At 39.0% G+C, this 25,049-nt stretch overlaps 1 protein-coding gene across 2 annotated transcripts in view; it reads left to right on the top strand.

Annotated features, from left to right (window-relative positions):
• The window catches only part of CIB2 (calcium and integrin binding family member 2), a 35,377-nt gene extending 13,678 nt beyond the window's left edge, over positions 1–21,699 (top strand). For both annotated transcript variants that reach the window (XM_053988555.1, XM_053988556.1), the window contains exons 3-6: positions 5,644–5,755; positions 13,265–13,412; positions 13,500–13,695; positions 20,211–21,699. In XM_053988555.1, coding sequence (XP_053844530.1) covers positions 5,644–5,755; positions 13,265–13,412; positions 13,500–13,695; positions 20,211–20,232 — 478 coding nt within the window. In that variant the 3' untranslated portion in view covers positions 20,233–21,699. The remainder of the gene's footprint in view (positions 1–5,643; positions 5,756–13,264; positions 13,413–13,499; positions 13,696–20,210) is intronic.
• Positions 21,700–25,049: the final 3,350 nt, after the last annotated feature.

Raw genomic sequence — 25,049 nt, 5'->3', positions numbered from 1 at the left:
TGTCCAGACAGGCTGTGGAATCTCCAGCCTTGGAGACACTCAAAAGCCATCTGGATGTGGCAGCCTACTTCAGGTGCCCTTGCTGGGCAGGAGGTTGCACCAGTTCATCTCAGGAGTTCCTCGCAGCCTCAGTCACTCTGTGATTCTTGGAATCACCAGCAGAAAAGATGCCTGTGAGCAGGGGTTTGAGTGGCGCTTCAAGGAAGGAAAAACGTTATAAAGTGTTCTTATCTATACTCACTATGCATCATGTAGGTCTGGGAACAGTAGGGTACGTATATTGGAAGTCAGAGTTTTCCTAACTATGACTAGATTTTAGAATAAATGTATTATAAATTGTCTGCAAAAACATTTCTCACAACTTCTTTTTAATTTTACTGTAGATGATCTGGGAGGATATTTTTGTAGTATTCTCTTAAATTAAATTGTGCTGCTTCATTTTGCATTGCAAAGATGAATAAATACTTTACATGCTAATTAAAACTAGCAGAAGATTCATCTATCCACTTTTTTCTCATCTTATTATGCTGCCTTTTTAGAAATCTGATTTCAGTGCCCAGTTATTGTATTTTATTGATACAATGAAAATAACTTCAACTGGAAAGCATAAAAGGGAAAATGCATATCAGTAACAGAATTCCTTCAACTTTCAACTCTTTCTGCTTGTGTTTCTCACTGTCTTTTGTTCTTTATCTGTTTTCAAACTGTGGCAATTCAGTGAGTTGTGGTTTCAGTTTCTGACTGAATTTCCTTGTATCATGTTTCCTGTCATTTTGGTTTCAGCTTCACATGGTAGACCACCTTCTCTAACAGACTGTTCTAGCCTCTTGCAATCCTTGGAAGCAATAATTCACTGAGGAATTGGTGCAGCATAGTGATTTATGCCTCCGTTACCATGTGTAACATTTAACATTGATTGTTGCAAAAACAGTTTGTGCAAGTATGGCATAAATCAAAGACCCTCCAAGTACTTTTTCAGTTGCCCCGAAGGCCCCTCCTTAGTTTCTCAGCCCCAGATTAAAGAATCTCCTTATTTTTGAGCTATAGCAGCTTTTTCTCCCTGTATGGCAGACTTGTAGGTTTTGGTCTGTCTGGCCCTGTTCCCCAGCTGTCCATTAAAGGACTGCAGGACAAGAGAGCATGTGCAGTTCACTGATTTGCATCAGTACAGGGCTACAGCCTCTGTAGCAAGGGTTGTAAATCAGTTCCCATCAGTGCATTCTGTCCTGCATTCTGTGCAATCCCATCTCGAATGCTGCTGCTGCGTTTACTTCCAGCCATCTCACGTGCTTGGAAGGGCTGATTGCTGATACCTGGCTCTTTCCAGGGCTTTATGTTGACTTGTCAATTCTCCTGCTATCTCTGGAGTGGTGAGTTTGTCTCTGTCCTTCTTCAGCGGTTCCATTCAGCTCTGGCATCTGGACAGGAGCCTATAGCTCTGATTGTGGTGAATAACCAAAAGTACAACTGAACAGCAGCTGTGCACTTCTGGTCTTGCTGCAGGCACAGGTTGTTCCATCCTGTTAGAACAGTGTGTGGTCAGGTCATGCCATAGCTCCTGTGAACCCATGGTGGGACTGTCCATCAGCACTCACTGCTTTCATTGCTCTAGTTAAACCATTTGCTATTTTTTTTTTCTGAACATGCAGAACAATCTAGAATTTACTCTTTGAGATGGTCTTGAGTGTAATGTACAAGTCTTTGAATGCATCCCTTTTACTTAAGAATAAATAGGATATATATTGCTGAATAAAAATGTTTTCTCCTTACAGCATAAATCAAGTGACTTGCTGTGGGACCCAAACTGGGAAGATGTTTATTCATTTCTAAAGGCCACTTTAAAGCCTCTACTTATTTTTAATCAATGAGCCATTGCAAGCTTTTATCTTTTGTTTTCAGCACTCCTTCAGTGCAGAGTTCCTGTTAAAAAGGCAGCTCAGCCAGCTGTAATGTATTGTCACTACATTTAATGGTGGAGATGAATGTACACCAGGCCAAGGAAGAGCTGCTCTTTGTTTAAACACACAGACTGGTGACCTTGGGTACAGTCTGACTCCCTCCCAAAGCTCAGTAGTGAATTTAAATGGTTGCTGCAGGGTGTAAGCTTAGAAATCTCTTTTTTCAGATCTATTCAGGTAGAGCAGGAGGCTCTGTTGTAAGTTTGGAGACATCCCAAACTGTATCCAGCAAATTCCCACAGCGTCATCTTTGCTGACTCTAGGATGCTTCACCCTTGAGAAGTGGGAACAGACTCTGACCTACTTTTTTCGCCATGTAAAAGACCCGACATAGTAAAATGAAAGTTATCATCAATCAAAAGTAGGCTGTGGAGACAAAACTGTGTTATGGTTTTTTTTCTGAACACAGCACTTTTGGTTTTCACTGGTTGATGGGCAGCTGAGTTGATTTTAAAACTACTGCTGTCTACAGGGGTAAGTCTTGTTCTGCCTTTATTGATTAATTTAATAGAAAAATTAACCCCCCATTTGTGACTGCTGTCACAACTGCTTCAGTAACCTCAAGGAGCTAACTGTGATAATGTCTTTATTTTCAAACACATCAGTTCCCTGAACCTCACTGCACATTCTTAAATGTTAGTGCTTATACAAGGAATGTGAGTAGCTGGTGGGCTTCAAATTTCTTCAAGGGCAGATCAGCAGTCTGGGTTTAGACTGGATTAAAATTATACAGAATCACAGCCTTAATCCTTTAATGCTGTACATGAAGCATAAACATATACCAGTACCTGTGGGGACAGAGCATCATCAGTTACTGAAATTTGCCATTAAATTTATCACCATGTTCCCTCCCACTCTCATTTGGCAGGGAAGACACTGCCAATTTTTCATTTCCTACTTCCATGCAAAGTTAATAAGGAGTCCTGCTGAGAAAGAGAGCGCATCCAGGAATAGGAGAATGCTTCTGCAGGCATCCAGAAGAATTTTTTAGAGGAAATACAGCTGCAGGATCTGTAGGAGTTATTGCTGCAAAGACAGTGAGGCTGGTCTTGGGCTTCTGAAGTTACATGATAGTCTCTGTATGATGATGGCAGCTTTTCCAAATCTGTGTGTTCAGACAGCACTGCAAAACCTTACATTACCTCCCTGACAGGACATAAATGTTTCTGTGTCAAGGACAGATAAAGAGGCTTTAGATTGTTTTCTGACATTCTTTTTGTGAAGGGCATGCTGAGTAAAAAGGACAAAAAGCCTTTCCTCTAGGTCACAACTGCTCTTATGTGTTCAGGTCACCTGAAGGAGCCTTCTGCTTCTCCAAAACAGGAGAAATATCAGACCTTTACCAGAGCTTTGTTTCTTCTCTATTTGTAGTTAGGAATTAATGTTATTGAGAGATGTGAGAGAACAGTCAGTATTGACAGCAGCATTTGGGAAGCGATTACTGATTTGTCATAGTGCACAACACTACAAGGTGTAGTGAGGTATTGCATCCAGGCATGAGGATTATGGGTGTAAGTAACCCCGATGTCTACTGAGCGTTACATCGTGTAAATTGTAATTGATCAGACATGTATTGTTTCCTTGCCAAAAAGTAAGTACTCTCCCAATGCCAGGTAAGTTATTCGACTAAACGGGAGTTTTGGTGGACCTCCAGCAAAAAGGACTGTGTTCCTTATGACAGGTGGTTGTCTTGGCATCCTGTTAAGAGGCTGAAGCAGGTCTGCTACTTTTTTCTACAAAATCCAGTATTTGATACTGGCAATCCAATTTATTATAAAACAGTACTAAAGAACCTTCCAGCATCAAGATCTTACAGAAGGAAAAGGTATTACTGTCTTTTGTGGTTGTTCGATTGGTTGGGGTTTTTGGTTTTTATTTTGAAGGATAATGGAGTAAGTGCAACATACTATATGTTTGGTATAGGGAAATCTTATGGCTTTTTTTCATGGTCTTAAATGCTAATCATGCCATGTGATAAGGCTATTACAAATAGAGTTACTGGATCCTTGCAGGTAAGAGCAAGTGGAAGATGTGTTTTATTGCTGTAATTTAGTTTGCAGGAGTTAGATCAGAGCCACTTCCTACAGACTCATTTGGATGCTTTAGTGTGAAATCCACTCAGGTAGAAAGCTCTTACATCCACAGATCTTTGACCGATTTGGTGAATTAACAGCAGAGTTAGTTGGGAGAAAAACAGGGTATGAGAGCTGCTCTCAAATCTGCAGTTAGTTACCTGCATGTTTCTGTGTCCAGCAGTTGCCTTCCAGACAATTCTGTCAGCCTAGTCTAGAGCTGGGAGCTGTATCCATCTTTCAACCGCCAAAAAGTATGGCTGGACTTCAGTATAAATAGATTGCAATTTCTGTGGACAAGATAGTGAATTCTGTCAGCAAGAAGTGACAGGTTTACTTTGCACTGATATTGCATGTTATAAAGAGACAAGTCTAATATTAGATAAAGAATGAAATCTTGGCAGTTAAAATGAACAGGGATTGTCAGCTCCTGAACTTCTGAATGTTGTCCACAGTCGTCAAGTTTTGCCAATAACGAGTGCTTAATTTTCTTGAAGACTAGAACACCATTTGAGTATTCTAGCTTTTAAAAAAGTAGGTAACCCATATATGGACATTGGACTTAAAAGCACTTAAAAACTTAAGCAAAACTTTCAAGTTGCTTTTTCTGTTGTATTTAGAAACATCTTTTTAGCTGCAATTTACAATGGAGAAATCAATTGCTAGAGAGGGAAATGGCTATTGCATCTTGAGTTACACAGTATTTATGAAATGTCAGGATGAGCTGTGGTAAGCAGCTGAAATGTGCTGAGATAGTGGATATCCAGTTTCTGGTATGGCACAAAATATTGCTGTGCAGGATGAAGACATCAGTTTACTACAATGCAGAAAATATGTGTTTCTGTGTTTCATTTTATGTGTTCTTTGTGGCACATCATAATTATAAGAAAACAGATGCCTGTAGATGATTTTATCCTAGTTTTTGAGTTTATTTACACACAGGAACCTGAAGTAGTTCAGTTGGGTGTGGTGCTGCTGCAGGTAAAGCTGGGGAAATGAAGGGGTTGCTGAGGCATTTCTTCCTGTATTACTGTTTTGTTTATATTCTGCTGTTAAAACACTGTAATCTCTATATGTAATTGTTAGTATGTCTGGTGAGCAGGCAGGATTTTTTTGTTAAAAGGAAAATAAGTCACAAGATACGGCTTTATAATGTATACAAGTAGTACATATGCCCGACAGAGAGATCAGAATACACTGTGTTAATACATAGGACATGACAAAAGGGGCACTTTCTGTCCTAAGCAGTTTATGAATTAGGTGTAAGACTTAACTTCCACATATGATAAGAATTGCCACATATGAAAAGTACGTGCCTTGGTTCAGGCCTTCTGTGCACACACCTGGCAGTGCCTAAATGTTACAAACACACGGTGTGAAAGGAAACTCTGCTCAGTTACAGACCTCAAGAAACACGTGGCTGTTGGTAGCAGTTATGCTGGATGCTGCATCAAAGCCCTCTTTTTTTCAGAAAGACAGGAATTTGGTGGGCTCAGACTTGTGCACTAAAACCAATGATTAGAACTGCAAGACAAATTTGTACCTGATTACTGTCTGAATGGAATTGGTTATTTAAAATTGGTTATTGGCTGTTTGTTTCTGCTTGTTTACAGGTTGCACGGCCGATACCATGAAATGGCACCAAACGTTGTGCCCATGGACTACACAAAGGACCCAGATGTTAAACTACCTATGCAGCTTATAATAAACATGCCTGAGCTGAAGGTATCACTTTTGACTGCTTGCAAACTGTATCTTAACTTCTGTAGCTCGTCTGCCAGACTTTTTTCCAAAATTGATATCCAGAAGTGCTGTGGCATGCTGAGGTCGTCCCCTTCCTGTTATTGTTTAAGGGCAAAACCAACCCCAGAAACTAGAAAATATTCAGGTGAATGTCTTTCTTGTAGAGATAGTTAGGATAGGTGTTAAAGGAAATGAATAGGAAAAAAAAATTAGCAATCTTTGCTCTTTGTGTATATCCCCCGCAGAAGCCATGTACCCACAGGGATCTCTGTGTGAAGAGCTGGTTAGAAATCTGAAGTTCTTATTTCAGTCTGTTCGTAGGAAATTTGCAAGTAGTGTGCAGAATATTGCTAATAAAAAGTTAAGGTTTTCCCCTTTTTTCTCAGCTACCTGAGCACAATAAATATTATTTTTCTTAATTGTCAGGAATTTTCATTTTCATGGGGACATTACATGGTAGGAAGTGGAGAAACAGTCCATGTAACTGCAAATGAGAGAAGCAGTAGGTATAAGGCAATAGTGCAAAAAAAAAAAAAAAGAGACACTATTTGTTTTTATTCTCAATTCAACAATTTAATGATTTATGGTTTTAACAGGACAAATGTGCATTTAGCACTTATTTAGCATTTATTTTTAAACAGTTCATTGAATTATGTTGTGTTTTGTCACACAGTCTATTTTTTATGTATGCTAGTCAATTGATGTCTATGAATTACTATAATGTGGAAACAATTATGCGTTCAATCTGATAGTTGTGTGAAGCATTATTAAGCTTTTCAAGAACAATGCTGTAAAAACCTTGTGATTGATGGCTTTCCACTTAATTTTAATGATCTAGAATTTCTTCCTTAATGTTGTATTTTTTTTTCAAATATCTGATATTTTACAAACAGAAGCCGTGCTTTAGAAATTCAGTTGTAGAGGACGCTAAGTCAACATGAAGTGAAAAACATTTGAATTAGATTTCAAGTTGAAGTTCACAGAACTCTTTATTCCTTTAATACCACACTTGCTGTAAGTTTGATTCTGGGATAATATAATTTATTGAACAAGAAGCATGTTTTGTTAATGTATGTGTTAAAAAGTATTCGGCCAGCATTTCATATAAATGGAAACATTAAACATTTCATATGGAAACATTAAACACATACAAGCATTTAATTCAGTAGAAAACCTTGGGAAAATTTTTATCATTCAGTTATTCTTCAGACTCTGATTTAGCAAATGCCTATGGACAGCTTGGGTTTCTGAAGAAGCTGAGAAATAATTTAGAATTCTTTTTCACAGTAAGCATGGGCTTCTTCAGCAAAATATATGCTTTTTGTAATGGCATCAGTATTCCTTAGGGTTTATGTTATTGTCTCTGAGATCTTGATAGCACAACATGAATTCTTTGGCACAGTTCTTTGACTCCTCAGACTTTAACTGCTAGATAGCTGAGAGTTGCTTTGTGACAAATCAAGGCTAAGCTTAGAAAAGGAAGTGAGAAATTATGATTGCTCAGAGTCTTTTTGGCTTCAGTGATAGAGGATTGAACACTTAAGGAACAGCCCATTCTGTGAGAACTTTTAAGATGGAAGGCCTGGTACTGAAGCTGACATACAAACCAGAAATTTTATACAGGAGCATATTTAGACAGAGATACCGGAACATATCATAGTAGCTTGGCAAACTTAGATGGTAATGATAGACTTCCTAAGAGGCTTCCATGTATGAATCATAATCAGGTATGGATCATAATCTATCTACTGGCACCACAAGTCTGTGATGCTTTCTGACCCTGCTTTAGAAGATGTCTCCAGGTAATGGAACTTGACTTTATGAAAGTAACTGGACAAACTCAGTGTTGAATTTTGTACAAATTCTCTCTCAGGTCTCATAAGTCTGTGGAAGAAAGAACCTCAGAAATATTGGTTGCAAACCACACATTTTATTTCAGAAATTCTAGGAGATCACAGAGTGCTTTCAATAGCTACTGAGCTTGTTTCCAGTAAAATCCCAGTAGGAGGAGACTAGGTGATGTTTCAAAGCATTGACACGAAAAGATGTTAACGTGCTCTTTGTTAGAAACTGGGGTCCATCTTGCTCATGAAGCATCTTGTGGGCACCTGTGCAGACGGGGGTGAGGGGGAGAGAGTCTTTCCTCAAGAGTTTATTTTTGAAGCGACCTAGGTACTAACTTCAGCTCATACACTAAGAAAAAAATCTTTAACCTTTGCAACTTGACCAGACTGCCTAACAAATCATTATGGTGTTTTCTTTCTTTGGTAAATTTTCATCAAGGTGAAGACAAAGACAACATTTATTTCTTAAAATAGGAATAAATGACCTAAATGTCTATTGAATTCTAATAAAATTAGTGCTAATTTCAATGCACCTGGCTTTTTTCATATACACATTACATTTCTAGTTACTGGCAACGTTGAGCTCAATACCACTGCAGGTTCTGACAAATGGATAGAATCAATAATGCACTTTTCTAAATTAGATTCTGCTAATATAAAGAAAGAGCTTTACCTCATGCATTAAAGCTTTGAGCCAGGTGTTTTGTGTTTCAAGGGAAAAAAAATGCTGATGGTCATTCTCTTTAATTGGTAATGAATTATTCATTAACTCCTGATTCTGAAAAGTTGAAAGTTGGGACAAGAAATAAATAAATAAAGAAGGGGAAGGTACTTTAAGTTGATTAGGTCTACCATTACACTGAAGTTAACAGAGCTACTTTGCTCCATCAGTTTCATTGCAGTCTCTGTTCTCTAATTTTCACAATCTTGGTTACACAGGCACCAGTCTAATAAATTAACTTTGGGGCATTAAGACACCTGTGAGATTGCAGTAATTAATATAGCAAAACTGTAGCCATGATATGGACTGCTCAGTGTGGCACCACGGAGAAAGCAAAAGTGATATTTTTTCAAATTAAAACTGATTTTGGTCACATTATCGCTGTCATTGCCACAGAGCTGCAGGTGGAAATGTAACCTGGTGCCAGAGACCCCTGTGGTTGGTAGCAGTGGTGGGTGTCCATACCCACATCCCAGATTGCCTCTTTCCTAGGCTGTGGGCACTGCAGTGCAGAGCAATCCTTCTCTCCAGAGCTGGGCAGCAAAGGGCTGCTGGAGGGGAACCATTTTTGTTTCACTCACTTTACAGTCTGTTGCTTCCTGCGTTTTGGCTCACACAGGAACTTCATTGATCCTTGCAGGCCTTGTCATAAGCTGCACTGGGGGGGTAGGTAGTTCATAAATCCACTGCTGAAACGGGATGGGCAGCAGGCACAGGAATCAGCCAGGAGCCAGCAAGGACACACAGGGAACAGCGACTCCATTGCACATTTCAGAACCAATGTTAACACCCTGTTTGTAGTAAATTTAAAAGTGAATAAAGCGAATGCAAGCGAGTTGCTTCAAAATAAAAACATTTTCCACAGTGTTAATAGGATGATTTCAATGAATAGAATAGAAGTGATTTAATAGAAGTGATTTCAATGAGTCTTTAGGTTCAGAGCTTTCTGTGCATTGGGCAATGGCACCTGGGTTTTCCATGTAAAGGGGCAATGAGTAATGCCAGAGCAGGGTGATCTTCCCAAGTCCCAACCCTGCTCTGGCCGATTTCTGCCTCCAGCTCATCTCAACATCCTTGCTGCATTCTCTTAGTTGTTCCTAGTTATGATGGGATGTTTGACTCCCTTCAGAGGAGCAAAACTTTACTGCGACCACTCTCCTTGCTTCTCTGAAGTCTCTTTATCTGAACATCTCAGCTGTGTGTGCTCCAAGTCATAAGCGAGGGCTGTATTCTGTGCATCGAACCCCAGGCCTGCACGTCCCTGGTGCCTGCAGCCTTGTCTGTACACTTCCCTGTCACAATTAGGAATCAGTTCTTGTCACAATGCCTTATCTTCCCATGAGGTGCTGGTAGGTTCTGTAATATTTAAGCAATTCTGTGTGCAGCTTGAATCTTTGTTTTTTTGGTTGTTGTGACTTCAGTAAAGAGTCATTGTTGAGCTTCATATGCTTCTGCTTTCTGACAGAACAAAATGGTCTTTTCTATTAAGACATAAGCTTACCAATTTAGCTCTGTCTTAGCCTTGGTTTCTGCAGGAATTTCTTAAACAGTACCCTGCAGGCACTGCAGAGAAGTTTGATGACATTAATATAATCATAGACACATTCATTCATGCTATTCATTTTGAGGAAGAAGAAAATTAAGAAAAAAATCCTGCAAAGAAACTTGCTTTTTTCTGCTCCAGGGACAATTTGCTGTTACACTTATGCGTCTCTTCTGAAGCACCAGTCTTTCCTATGGAGCTTTGGTAATGAACAATTTAGCTACTTTTAGATTAATGTTTGTCTGATAGCAGGGTTTTTTTCCTCTCTTTTGGAATAACTTCTGAAGTTTGAGAAAGGCTAGTTTTTACCATTGCTGAAAAAGTCCTGATTAACAGATCCAAAAGGATTCTGACTTGCAATAGTCTGCAAAATAGACTGCTTTGTGGTTTTAAATATATTCTCTAAAGTCAGTGGGGACTTATGTTCAAATATGAAAGGAAAAGTCATCATTGTGTTTCTGTGGGTATGAAAATTAATTAGCATTTTGTAATGACTCTCCAGTATCTCCAACTTAATTATCTTGACCTACCTTTGAACTTCACTTGCAACCTCTTACTTCCAAAATGCAGTCGGCCTGTGGGAATAGGATTGGATGCTTGAAATTAATTCCTCAAACTACAAAACAGATAAGGCAAAAAGACACCAGAGTGCTTTCCTAGAGTCTGGGATGGAAACTAAAGGACAGAAGAATATAACAGGTGATTTATCTGCAGTGCCAGGATTAAACCCTCAAACAGTTTGTTAGAAAACTAATGGTTGTGTTTTATTTTAAGCTGTTATAGGTCTGTATGTTGGAATAGATGCTGTGTGAGATCTTAAAATGCACAGAAACACAATTATCTGAGTAAAAGAAGTGTTCCTTGCAAAGATGGATTGCACATTTAGGATTCTCTCGAGTCACTGCAGCAACATCAATCTGCAAAACAGCAGAGTTGTTTTCTGGTTGTAGCAATTCTTTATTGTTTCTGTCTCTGTTCTCATTTTTATTATGAGACTACAGAAAAAGCTTTTTAAGACAAGTGCAAGTTTCTAGTTTTAAAAGGAATCTTTTTTCAACAATTAGTGCTTATGGGAAAGCAATCTAGGAAAAAACAATATAATTTTCCCCTTTACTCCCTTCCCCCATGGCTCTTCCTTTAAATATGATGGAACCCTAATCTGTGTTCTTTAGAGTAGAGGTAATGAAATTACAGAAAGGATGTGAAAAGTATCTGTGAAGGTAAGCTAATACTTTCCATTGTGTAAGCCACAGATATACTGCCTGAAGACACATAATATGAGAAAGTTAAAGGAAAGAAATCAATGAGGAAAGATTTTATTTTTCATTTTGGTTTTAGAGATCCATTTGGCAAAGAGTTACTTAAGAAGTATGCTTAGGTTCATTTAATTAATTCTTAATTCATCTGTATTTTCAAGACCTCTGACATGCCAAATAAATAACTCATCTTATGCAACTGCAATATGCTTATTGGGTCAGTGAGGTCCTGCCCCAGCCTTTCTAAAGCACAAAGTCCTGGGCTTGATACTCACTGCTGATAGGGATATTTGCATCTGTCTGCTCCTAGTTTGTTACCCAATGCTGCCTCTAAGATGTCAGTTTACTACTGTTACCATGACACTTCTCATCAGGTTTGTTCCAAAGAGAGCTATACAGCATTTTAGAAATGAAAAATAAATTTCTAACATGTTTTGATGTCCATTCTGATGTTTGGCATTCTCAATTATTAAAGATATAACACACCATTTTTTGGTGTGCTTTTAGGAAGAAAGTGGGCCTTTTCATATATTTCAGCCCAAACGAATCTCACTTTGGCTTATTTATAAACTGGCAGTTTGAAACAACAGAACCAATTGTTCCTCCCTGTGTGTGCGTATCCCACAAACAGGTATGTGTGTATAACCACAGGTAAATCCCACAAACAGGTAAATGTGTATTCCACAAGTATTTCCAGGCATTTAAGTGAGATACTTTAACCTGAGCAGTACCCACAGATGCACACCTGCTGTACGTACACATCATTCACGAGACATGAGTGATCACTACATATCCTTTTACAGTGAGGTTCTCTCAGCCATCTGCCTGGGTCTGGGGTGTTATTTTTCATTCGCATGCTCTAGAGAGATGTGACCCTTTTGCTTTTTGAGGCTGCTATTTTTTTTTTTTTCCCAGGAATCCCTCTTTTCTATTCTATTTAATTTGGATTTATCTGGCTTGGTTTTGTCTTCATCTGAACTGTGAGCTCATTAATCTCCTATACTTTTAAATCTGTAGGCCTGTTCCCAATTGTGGATTCCTTCAGTCATCCAACCTTGCAGGAGAATTTGTATTTAGTATTGACTATTTTAATGAGCTGTCATTTGAGCCTAAGGCTCTGTGGTCCCTACTTCATCTGTCCATAAAAACAGTCTTCGTCCTGGTCATTACTTTTTTAGTCACCACAGTTATGCTAAAAATGCATTCCATAGATGCTTTTGTTCTATGTGTGAATTATCAAGAAAGAATTCAAGTAAACTGAAAAATAACATTTTCTGGTCATTTGTCTCTCAAATATAGCTGGTTTTTGAAATTTCATTTAAAATAATAGGATGGTTTATGAATATCTGTTAGGTAATTAAATTTACAGGGGAAGAAAAAGAAATTAAATGGAGATATGATTGGACTTCTGAGCTTTCACACTACTGCTTCTTTAAAGGCCAAACAAAATGCTGCATGCATATTAAAAATAGTGAACCTGATATGCCAGCACCACAGCTGTATATATTTATGGATCAGTATGTTAATTAGTGTCTTGGCTTCAGAAAAGATCTGTAACACAGCTTTAATGAGATGCTGCTCACAGCCCAAGTGATGTTTGTGTTCTGTTCATGTTCAACTGAATTGAATTGATTTTCCAAGTTTTATTGATACAGCTACCAATTAGTGTTGGAGTTTTGTATAGCTCTTAGAAAGATGATGGGTTTTTACTGTAAAAACATTTGGTTTGGATTTCATAGTGATAAAGCAGGTTTTCTTACGCTTGCTTGTGTGTTTATGGGCTCAGAATATTGTCTTACTCTAAGGTGCTAGAAGTGATTTCAGGATCATCTCCTGTGGAGATTACATTTCATTTAAATCTCTGGAATTTTTAGTCAGTCCAACCTCAGGCTGGACATTGACATGTATCAGTGAAACTAAAAGGCCAGAAGTGGTACTATGCAGCAGCAATGACTGCTGAAACTTCCTGCTAAAGCATACAAATGTAAGTTTTTTGATGCATTTTTGGGGAAAAAAAAGAAAGAAAAATTGTCTTTAAAGAGCCAACTATGCAATTAAATATTCATTATCAGGGAGTCTGCAGGTTTTTTCATCTTTCAAATACCAGTCTATGTATGTCTTTCACAGGAGAATCCCTTCAAGGAAAGGATTGTGGAGTCATTCTCAGAAGATGGAGAGGGGAGCCTGAGCTTCAATGACTTTGTGGATATGTTCTCCGTGCTCAGTGAAATGGCTCCCCGTGAACTTAAAGCAATCTATGCCTTTAAGATTTATGGTACTGTGTGGAGGGGCTCTGGTGTGCTTTTGTGTTTGGAGTAAATGAGTGGTACACTCGGTGATCTTTGGTTCTTCTATTGTTTAGATTTTAACACAGATAACTTCATTTGTAAAGCAGACTTGGAAAAAACCCTCAATAAGCTGACCCGGGAAGAGCTGACAGCAGAGGAAATCACTCTGGTTTGTGAGAAGGTGATAGAAGAAGCTGACATGGATGGTGATGGGAAATTAGGATTTGCAGATTTTGAAAACATGATTTCCAAGGCACCAGACTTTCTCAGGTATTATTTTGAGAAAAAGAGAGTCTCTTGCGTACTTGCAGGTATTGTTTTAGGATATCACTTTGCAGTCTAATATAAGAAGTGCCAGACCTAAGTATTTTACTAGAGAACTGACTAGGGGATGACTTCTTACCTAACTCAGTTTACTTTTCTAGTTCTCTCCTAACTTAAAACTAAGAGTTCAATTACTTTTAATGATCACCTTTCTGGCTCCTCCACCCGTCTTGCTGCAGTTCAGGAAAATACTTTGATCCATTATGAGCTCAAATTCAGCCTACAGCAAGGATTAAGCCTATGGCAAGGATCCAAGCTGTCTGCATAGGAATGTGTGTAAATATTGTACACACGTTACAAATATACATGGAAAGACGTTGATCTCTTTGCTGTGAAAGTGTTTTTTGAAGAACTGTAAAGTGTCCTGCAGAACACAGAATAGTATTTCTTTCACAAATGAAACTTCTGATGAAAGAGGTTAAAAGCGATTCAACAATAAAGCAGAAGCACGTGATTCCAGTGAACCTTGAGAAACATCACCTTCTGGAGAGGAGACACTCAATGTGAATGTCTTTTATACATTTCTGGTATTCCTTGACTAATCAAGTGTATCAACAGAAACCCCTTTAGAACAAGCTATGTATCATCATTATGGTGAATCTCAGCTCAGTAGGTATTCTAATATTTTGTTTACAGATATTTCCAGCTAAGAAAACATCTTCTTTATACTCCTATCCATGTAGGAGCTGCTGGGATCAGGTAGAGTTTCCTTTAATCAATCAAAAGGCTGTGCTGCTCCTACAAATCTGGTAGAGAACAGTGATCAAATGTGAACAATTGAAGGCAGATCTGAAGATTCAGTAGAAGCTGCAGTTTCAGAAGTTTCCTGTGCCATGACTGACTTTACTGCTGTGTTGTAGAGGCTTGCAAACTGCTAACTGAGAATTCCAAGCTGAGAATGCTGTGCAGTCCAGTCATTTTCTGAGAAAGTTGCAGAGAAGAATGTTTGGCAGTGTAGCCATTGGAATGACTGTCACAATTATTTTTCTTTTCCAGTTAGGTGATGTTTTGGAAAGATGAGGAAATGAGTGAAAATTACTGAGTGCTGGGTATTCAGCAGGGCAAGATGATGAGTAAAAAGTGGGATGAAGTAAGATGTGTATTATAGATTAGGTAAGAGAAATTGGAGAGTACCAATAAAATCAAAGGATGAGGGTACCAAGTATTGAAAGACTGAGCGTCCAGTTGCTCAGTTTAAACACATGTACTTGGATCCGTGTCTGTGACAAGATTTCTCCTTCAGGTTTAAGATGGCAATGTGCATATTTAAGGTAGATGTTTGGCGTCCCTGGCTTCCAGAGGAATCATAACTTGCCCCTCCTTTCAGGTTCAGGAGTTTAGCTGGGTCATGGGATTAATCTCTGAAGTCCTCCTGGTGACATAAAGAAGGGTCTCCTTCCACCTTCTAACCAAAACACTGGTTTAGAGCCTCTGACCTGGCAGTTTTTATATAAGACCAGCTTCTGTGGGGATAACAGTACAAAGAAAACCATTTCTTAGCTGGAAATATATGTAAAGAAAATATTAGAATCCTCTGAAGAATCTGATGGTTCAGATCTTACGGTTCAGCAACATGTGTCTTTGAAGCTGTATTGGAAAATGAGAGTGTAATGGAAAAAAGCCTCAGAGTTGAGAATGTGTAGGTTCTCTAGTTTGGTTTCTGTTTTAATTTGAGTTAACAGCTGCAGGAAAAGAAAGTGATAGGGTCATAAGATTGCTTTTTTCCAAATCGATTTACATGGAAGATTTGATACCTCTGCCTTACTGTGGTTTACTGTTCACTTTGTAAAGGTATTTTATCTTTTTAGGGCATTGTTCTATTTTTCCTGTATGCACTGCATCACAGACTGACATACTTGTTAATGCTGAACTTCCTGTTCTGAAGAACTTATTCTAATTTTTAAAATACTGTGTAATTATTGCATTCCAAAGATAGATTTGACTTTTGGAATGGGATTCATTGAAGTTTAATGCCACAATAGGTTCACCAAAGTCTGACTGGGATTGAACCTAAACAAGCACTCTCTGGCAGGAGCCAGTGCCTGCCAGCATGTGACAGACTTTGTGACATGGGACAAGAATGCAATTCCTGTAGCTGATCTCTCACCACAAAAATCCCAATTCTTTGTGCTGTAACAGTCTTGGACACATTACCTATTCATTTACTGAAACAATGCTTTCTTACATCTTTGTGAATTAATCTCCAGCTCTGTTCCTAGCCTCTCATTTTCTTCTGAGTTTTCAGCTGTAATGGTTGTCTTAAATGATAGCCTTGGGCTGTGTGCTGCCAAAGGGCAGGCAGGGCTGTGCAGCTTCGCTGGGTAATCTACAGAGCATGCAAAGCACAGGAAATGTCTGAATAGCAGATCACCAACCCGATATGCCAGTGGAAAACTGAACTAACTTCTTACTATTGCAAAAAGATAAAAAACATGCTTTCACCTAAAATAAATTGGCCATTCGAAATCTTAAGCAGACGTGGAAGAAATACCAACCCATCAATGTTCAAAGGCAGTAACAATTTCATTTGATTTTGCTTATCTCCACTTTTTGTACCCAGTTGAATGCATTCCAGAATTTAAATTCAAGGAAGCCCAAGAGTCTAATGATTTACACTTCCAGTTGGTCAGCAACTGTGAAAATGGAATGCCTAGGAACCAAAGCAATAGCCACATTGAGAATGATTTCCAGTGAGCAATTGCAGATGCTGGGTAGCTGCAGTTTGCAGGGATTTTGCTGTGATGCCATGGGCAGTCAATACTTCTGAACATCTGATCCCAGAATACCATCCTGGTATGTCGTATGAGAGCCTTCTGAAAATGCTGAATAACTTGCAAGGCCTCAGATGGTTTTTATCTGTAGTAAAGAATTTCTTATTCTGTTCTTTTCCTTTTGTCCCCACCAAAGCCACCTCTTCATACCATGAAAGGGGGAAATGTAGGAATCCAGGCAGTGAAGTTTTATCCCTGGCTCTGCCATTGCTTGAGCAGGTGATCTTGTATGAAGCCATAGAACACTTTTTCCTCTCTGCCCTCTTATGTGGGACCAGTGTTCACCTGACTTGTGACAAACATTGAGAACTTTCATCCAGCTGCAAATGATCATCAGCAGCAGCATGAGATTTGAAGTTACTGAGGAGGAATATCTTCTTTACTCTGTGGAAAACCTTTAAAGGCCAGATTGTTATAGCAATATGCACTCAGGTTTTGAAGCACATGCTGGGGTTTTTTAAAGCTGTCACATTATCATGCCTACTTAACATACACAGCAGGCATTAACTTTGGCACCATGATCCAGGCTTTGACCTGCTATGAGCTGAAGTTCATCCACTCTAGTTTGACTTACTTTCCTTATCTCATCAGTCCTTTCTCAAACCTTTACTTCATGACCCTTTGTAGGTTTAATCTCCTACAGACAGCCTTTGCCAGCTTTGTGCTGCTGTCACACAAATGAAGATGCAGTAAAGTCTGTTGCTTGATTTGCACTGCTGTCGTTGAGGAATTTTTTCCAGACTAGAAGAAAACACTGTTAATCATTAACCAGGGAGCATCTATGCAGTTGGCTGTTATCCCAGAAGCTGAACTAAGCTGTAAATGATAAGGACAGTTACTAGTTCAGAAAATTGGATCCCAGTAGTTTTATTTCACTCAAAATTGTTATCATTAAGAAGCTGCTTGTAGTTTAATGGAAGCATTGGCAGATTGAGCTGGCACTAGCTAAGTGTTCTGTTCTACAAGACTGGTTACGTTTTCCACAGGAAATTGTTTTATAAATCATCCTGGAAGTTTCAGCTTATTTGAATGCCTGAGGGTGAAGCCTGCTGTAACGATAGGTAATGGGGTTTGAGAGGAATATGGCATTAGTAATACCTGGGAGCTGCCAGAACCAGACAGGGAAACAACACATTAAACACTGGAAATGCAGTATTTCTGAAACTGTTGTGGGCCTTTGCCCAGCCACTAGTTGATGTTGTGACCCCAATCCTACCAAATGCTGAAGTAAAGGAAGCTCCCTTATAGGGAATGTGTATCTCATAAGACTGTCCCAACATACAGATTAATTAGTTCTTAAGGACTAATATTAGAGCTAGTGACTAATTGGCAAGAGATGCTTAGCAAAGATACAGTGGAGGAAATAATTTTTGTCAGTATTTTTTCAGAGTATTTCAGGTGCTTCTTAGTAAAAAGCTGAATCTTCAAAGGCCAAAATGACACTCTGATAAAAATAGAACTTTTTTTTCTAATAAATTGATTTCCAGTTAGGTGAATTTGTGTGGATTTTTTGGGGGAATCATGCCTCAAATGTTTTCACATACAATGTGATGGATTTTTAGCTCCTAGATATTACCCGCATGGGAGTTAAATTTTTAACAACTTGGATTTATATTGTCTCTAGACATTTCTTGAATTGTGAACAAAATATTTATAATTCTTTTGTTTAGAAAACCTTAGTGCCAGTAAACTATTTGCATCACTATCTGCTTTGTCTCACAGTGCTGAGGCTGGTGTGCCAGGCTGCTATACAGCATATCTTTTACTGTCATCCAGATTGAATAAGCTCCTAGAGACAAAGTTCCTGGGACCATGGTGAATATGAAATTTTATCTCCTCCAAATCCATGCCACAAGCTTCCTTTAGTGAATTTCTGATTCAAATCTAATAGCTGTAATTAAATTAGAGTATTCTTTTGGTAAAACAAAATCCAAAGAGTGTGCATCCAGAAAGTCTACAGCCTCTCAAATGTTCCAAAAAGGTTTTCCTTCAGTGTAGGCAACAAACTTAGAGAATCTACATACAAAAATACATAATAATCTCTTCTCATTTCAGTCAGTCAAGAAAAACAGTTGGTAGTGTGATGACATTGAAGAGATTGCTGCCTATAGACAGTGGGGTTTCAGCATACCCTCTTTAAATTGTCTCTCCTTGTCCTGCTGAGACGCTCGGGAGCTCTTCTGAAGCCTGGTGGCAGTTGTAAGCCATGCTGCTTGCCTGTATTAAAGAGCAAATAGAGGGTAACAACCAGAATCTCCTGGCCCAACGAGAAAAACAACTTCACCTGCCTAATTTGTCTTGGTTAGGACCCAAATACTCTGCCATAGCAAAAGTACCATTGGGAAACACTTAGCTCTGCTCTGATGCCTTAGATTTTAGCTGTTATATTTTTTGGATTCTGGAGTACTTTAATGTGTAGTGCTGAGCTTCATATTAGGGATGGTGAGCTCTCTTCACAGAGCAGGGAGACAAAACAATTCCTTTCCTAGCTTGGGACCAAGAACAACCGATCCAAATTTCAGGCCCAAGAGCACAAACAACGTGGACTGAAGAGAGAAAAACAAGCAGGATGGGACTTCATAACCTAAAGCTGTAATTGGACAATTAACTCCAATATGCAAATGGACCAGAACTTACAAAAGTGAGACTTCATGACCAGTTGTCCATTTTGGTTCATCTTGGGCGCAGCCCTGGCTGGGCTTCTGTACTGCCCAAGGTGGATCCATGGAGGTATTTTAATAAATCCCTGCTTTATTCTTTAGCTCCATCTGGCCTCTGGCCTAGGCCTGCTGCAGTGCTGGATTTCTTCAGCCTGACTGGCTCCCAACACCGTTGGCAAGAGCGGGCTGCCCCCGCAGAGCTGTTCAATCCGGGCTGCAGCTGTAGGGCACAGCTGCTCTACTGCATGGGAGCACTGCTCCAGGGCAGGGACAAGGAACAGGGAGAGGTCTCCTGTATGTTTTCCAAAGGTGTTTATTCCCAGGAGGGTCAGGAACAGAAAGACGCTGAACGAGGCACACACCAGTTTATATACGGGGAGGCCTTAGGGGCGGGTACAATCTTTAACCAGTTGGGAGAAGCCTGGGGAGGAGCACAAGGCAGAGATACAACGTTTAAACCAAGAGGGGATTACAGGGGAGGAGAACAACTTAAACAAACCAATGGGGCCTCGAAGGATACAAAATTGACAGGGAAGTTTCTAGAGAAAGGGGCCGGCATGGAAATGGATTGACATTCAATGGGAGGAGGAACACGGAACAAAAGGGCAGATCTTTAGGGATATGGACAACTGAGGCAAAACCAACAACACAGTGGGGAAAGGAACGATCCATTGGTAATAAAATATGCTGAACAATACAAAATAGGGGAGGTTATAAAACTGACTACTAGGACCAGATTGCAATCAAAAACACGCACCACAACATAGGTCAGCCTTCACAAGGCATCAGCTCTACAGCCAATAAATTGGGTAATTTAGACTTGATTTAATCCCATATTGAGCTTGGGCCCTGAGCTAACATTTTCAGAAGATGGAATTTTCTCCCATGAGATTTAAATCTTCTCAAAGCACAAAAGAAGAAAGTTTTTTTTTTTTTTCACACAGCACCTTCTTTTTTTGTACTTAAAGGAAATTTTTTTGCATAGTGAGAAATGTGTTTATATGTCTTAATCTTTTTCTTTCTTTTGCAGTACTTTCCACATAAGAATCTGAATATGTTTCTGCCAGTCCATCCTTTCTGAATCTCAGGCGCTCCAGGGACTTTTGTCCTCTAATGAGGGCTTCTTAGAACTCAGCAGAAAGTACTGAAAGAATTCTGGTCCACAAAGAGACAGAAGCATCATGTGATCTACAGGATATTTGGAACAGACACATTTTTATCTTCTCTGCTGGCCAAGCACTCTGGCGAAGATGGTTGGTTGTTGGATTGTGGTACTTCTTTTTTTTCCTCCCTTTTTTTAAACAGTCAGAATCAGAATATTATTGAAGGTATTTCCACAGAGTTTTTATATTTATGAATATTTAATACTGCTCTTAAAAGTAAAAAAAAAAAAAAAAAAAACAAAAAAAAAAAAAAAAAACAAAAAAAAACAAAAAAAAAAAACCAAAAACTGAGAGATTAGCTTTGGTGTGTTTTCCAAGAGTATTTGAAAGGAAGCATGGGCCTTAAATAATGAGATGCCTCTATCACTGTGTTGTACAGCTGGGATCTTGCATGGAAAATACCTGAGGTGAAAGAATTGCAGCCAAGATCAAGCTCCCAGTGTTGAAGACAGCCACAGCCCAGGTTTGCTTTTCAGCCACTAAAATGGCAACTGCTGGGTTTGGTGCTTACCTTCAACCAATATTTTATGGATTGCTGTGTCCTTATAAAACTTGAAATATTTGCCTTTTGTATATTATAACTGTATACGTGATTCATTTCTTCCCAAGATAAATGTTAAAACTGTGTCCTTATTCTCAAAGGGGCTCCTGCATTTTACTCATTCTATGGGCTGATAATGTTCTTGAATGGAGGAACATGGTCATCTGTAAATCATGAAGAAATTGAAGAAGCACAGAACTACTATTAAGGACATGAAAAGATATTTTCTTTCGGAACAAGCTATGCAATCTCTCCCATAAAATGCATGAATGCAGTTCTTTTTCTTTCCTCTCCAGCTGGAAATCAGCTAGATCTTTTTGTTGGTGTTTTTTGTTATTGTTTTGGGTTTTTTAATTTATTTTTACTTCCAGTATTGTTTAGGTACTGGGACCTGAAGACAATCATATGTGTATTAATTACTGTTCTAACAGTCAATAGAAGGGCTCTGTCACTTACATGGCTTCTGTATCAAGGTCATCTCAATTAAAACTTTTGAAGCATTCTGTTGTGCTTTGAGAATTTTTAGGCTGACCACATACTAATTTCCTTTCTGATCATTATTCCAATTACTATAAAGTTAAATCTTTCAAAGGATGAAATGTGTTACATAGAAAACTGTTAAAGTAGAGAACCTGACCTGTCTATCATTTCTGTAGGGATGGTGATGCCTGTCTACCTCAGAAACTCTTCTGTGTGGTGAGCTTGCAGGGTAGCTTGCTGTTCAGATTTACACACTATGAATAAAGAAGAAATATTTCTCTAGCAGTATGTGTCTACATTAAAAGTTTCAATGGAAATTTTGGATATTCAAAGTACACAGGACAGACTTGTCTAAGATTGTACAGTGAAAATTACAGTAATAACATTTATTTGTAATACATATCTTAGAGCTATCATGTTCATTAATGTTTATGGCATTTTAATGCTTCCTCCTACTGATTTCTGTTTAAATAAAGAAATTAAACTTGAATTCCCTTACCCAAGTTAAAATTAACAGAAATCAATCCTCATATTCAGCTCTGATTGGGTAAAAAGAGATTCAAGCCTGTTTTTCATTTTGAGCAGATTAAGTTAGATGTATCGGCTGATTCAAAATATTTGCAAGACATTGGCATTAAGAGAGATTATATTAAAATTACTTCCTATTAATTGAAGTGTCAGCCTAATTTTTAAAAAAATTATTTCAAGACAGACATTTAATCTTGGAAGTCTTGTGAGGTGTGTAGGAAGATATGATTAGGATGTATTGTAAAATACCAGGTTGCAAGATTTGGGATCAGATTATCCAGACAAAAAGGATCTGGTGCTGATGACATAGGTCAGTTCCTTTTGGCATCAACATTCTTCTGTGTGTTATGATTGTTATTAGCTAAAATTCCTGTTTTCCTGACACTGTGTGTCGTTCTTGGGTTATATCATACTCCCCTCTTAAGGAACGAGTGGCCTTGGAAGTGCTCAGTGTGTTGTTTCCCTGGGTCCTTCCTGACCTAAATGTCACAAAATCCTTAGGAGACACGTGAGCTTGCAGCCAGCTTGTTTGACCTTGGAGTCATCCACCTGAGCTGAGAAACAAAGAGAAAAAGAAATTAGGAGCATATTGTGGAGAAATATTCCTGTTCACAGAGACGTGTTCTTGCAAAATACTGCAGATACAAATGTGTGCAGCTGTCCTAACTGCCTTTGCTTTTTTTACTTATGTTCATGTCCTGTAACAAAAACGGGAGCAACATTGTGTGTCCCTGGCATTTGAGAGAGATCTGTGCACTCAGTCCTTCAGCACTGCCTAGTGGTGGGTGAGTATTTCCAGCACCTGATGGCAAAGGTGAGGGATAGATTTCTGAAGAGCTTTGTATTTGTGCTTTCACAGTTGTCTATAGCTGGATGTCTTGCAACTGGCAGTTTTCTTACAGCAAGATTTTCGAGTGAGTAGTTCAGTGGGATGCAAATTTAATCCTGTCACGAGGTACCAAACCTGCTGGACTTTGACAATTGTATTACTGGCACAATCTAGCAGATTCTCTAGCAAGTGTTTCTTCAACCAGCCTTACTCTGAAAGAACTATCAGGCCGTGTGGAAAGAAACTGAAACAGTAAAAGGGGTTTAGATTAAAACAGTTTTGGATTTGGCCCAAAAGTAAGAGGACATACATTTTGAGTTGCAGAAATGTGTTAAATATAAACAGACATTACTATATTTTTTTTCAAAAATGGACAAAGAAAAATGAAAACTATTACCTAAAGCCTCTATCAAAACAGCTGTGTGTGTGATCTTTCATTTATATACAGTTAAAGCATCTTGGGGACAAAAAGAGAATTGTGAAAGTAAATAAAACAGTATCAAAAAGTAAGAAATAACTTGGTTATTTTAATAGATCGTTGTTTTAAGGAAATACTGTAAACCAAGATTTGCAACAGCCCACAGGCCAAAATCTGATTTACATTACTGCCACATTAATCTCCAGTAACTGCTGACTTCAGTGGAATTAACTCATGTCTGTAATTGGATCTGTGTTGGGGAAAGTACTTGAGGTTTTGCTCCAGTTCTTTGTGCCCTCTCATGCCCTTTTAATGTGATCTTAATATGCTGAATGGTCTTTTCTTAACCGAAAACCACACGCTCTTCTTTGTCAACAGGCCCACTGTTGGAATCTCTTGCAATTTCTTGCAGTCACAGAGGAACAGTCTCCTTTCCTTTTCTCCCTAGGACTAATTTTTACCTCCTTGTGCATGTTAGAGGCACTTATGATGAAACCTCACAAGGTGGCACCACACCACCATAGCAAGTCATAACTTCATTTAACAGTTTAAATGTCCCTGAACTCTGTAGAATCTACGATGCCACAAACAACACTATGAAACTGTGATTAATTACTGATTTTAAAACTGTACATAATTACAGAGAAAGTTTTGTGTTTCTCAACAGCATATCAATAAAAACATTTTTAATAAAGTCCCTGAAAATGGAAATGTACATTAAAAATGAAAAAGGGATTTTCTTGCTGAAACTGTAAAAAACACATATTCTAGACACTTGGATAGGTTAAGATTATATTCTAAAATAACAGAATATAAAGTAGATTAGAGTTTTTGTTGTGGATGGGAAATATTATGCTTGTGAGCTCAGAATCTCCAGTAAATCAATTTGAGCTGAAAGAACAGCAAGCTTAAGAAGAGTTTATAATGTTATTGCCCAATACACCTTGTCTGGGACAGACAATGGAGTGAGATTTGATGAGAAAGACATTAAAGATAATAAAATTATAATTGTTTATGTCCTTAGGAAGATGTGTGTCTGAGACAAAAGTACAGAACACATGTTCTCCTCTTTTGTCTGTATAATTTTGCAGTTTTGGGTGTCTTGTAGAGATGTTAGTGACACTGAGTGACTATCACATTCTCTTTCATGGGGAAAAAGAGGAGACTGTTCTTGGTAGAATTCAAAGAGCATCAGCATTTCAGATAACAGTGCCTTTATTTAACTCTAAATGCTGCCATCCTTGTCTGTAAGATATTTTCCAATCTGAACCTCACGAGAAATTCCCCACTGCCCTTTCCCTTTGACTGCCTTGTGTTGGCAAGAGCAGTGAGGAGCCCAGGTGTGCCAGCCCTGGGTGCTGTGCAGTTGCAATGTAGATGAATCCTTCCCTCTGCTCTTTCCCAGTCAGGAGCTGCTCAGAGCCGGATGTTTTCATGCACAAAGCCCTGACTGCGTTGTGCCATTCTGCAGGTACAGGCTCTGTGTTGGGTGCGTGCTCACGAGCCTTGCAGCACAAGGCACCGTCTGTACCCAGCTCTCCAGTTCTTGCACAGGCAGCTTGGGGCCAGATGTGCCTGCAAATGCAGGGCAGAGTGGTTTAACTCTGCTGAAGAGGGTTGTGGGCACCAGGCCAGCCTCCTCCTTTTCTAACTGTAACTTTTCTCCACTGAAATCCGTGGATGTGGCAGCCTGCCAGGAGCAAGGCAACTCGTTGCTGTGGGCTTAATCACAGCTTGGGCAATTCAATAGTGATCAAGCTTGCCCTGTGCTCTGCACACTGACAAGCTCTGGGAATTGGTAGCTGCTGGTTGAAGGGGTGGTAATTGAAGACTTTGGTCTGGTCCCTCAGGTGGAGCTCTGAGCAAGCAGGTACAAGGTGGCTCTGTTTACCTGATGGAAATGGTTTATA

Source organism: Vidua macroura, chromosome 12 (assembly GCF_024509145.1).
Source record: "Vidua macroura isolate BioBank_ID:100142 chromosome 12, ASM2450914v1, whole genome shotgun sequence".
Lineage (NCBI taxonomy): Eukaryota > Metazoa > Chordata > Aves > Passeriformes > Viduidae > Vidua > Vidua macroura.
Note: the sequence above shows the minus strand (reverse complement) of the source record. Positions and strands in the feature narration are given on the sequence as shown.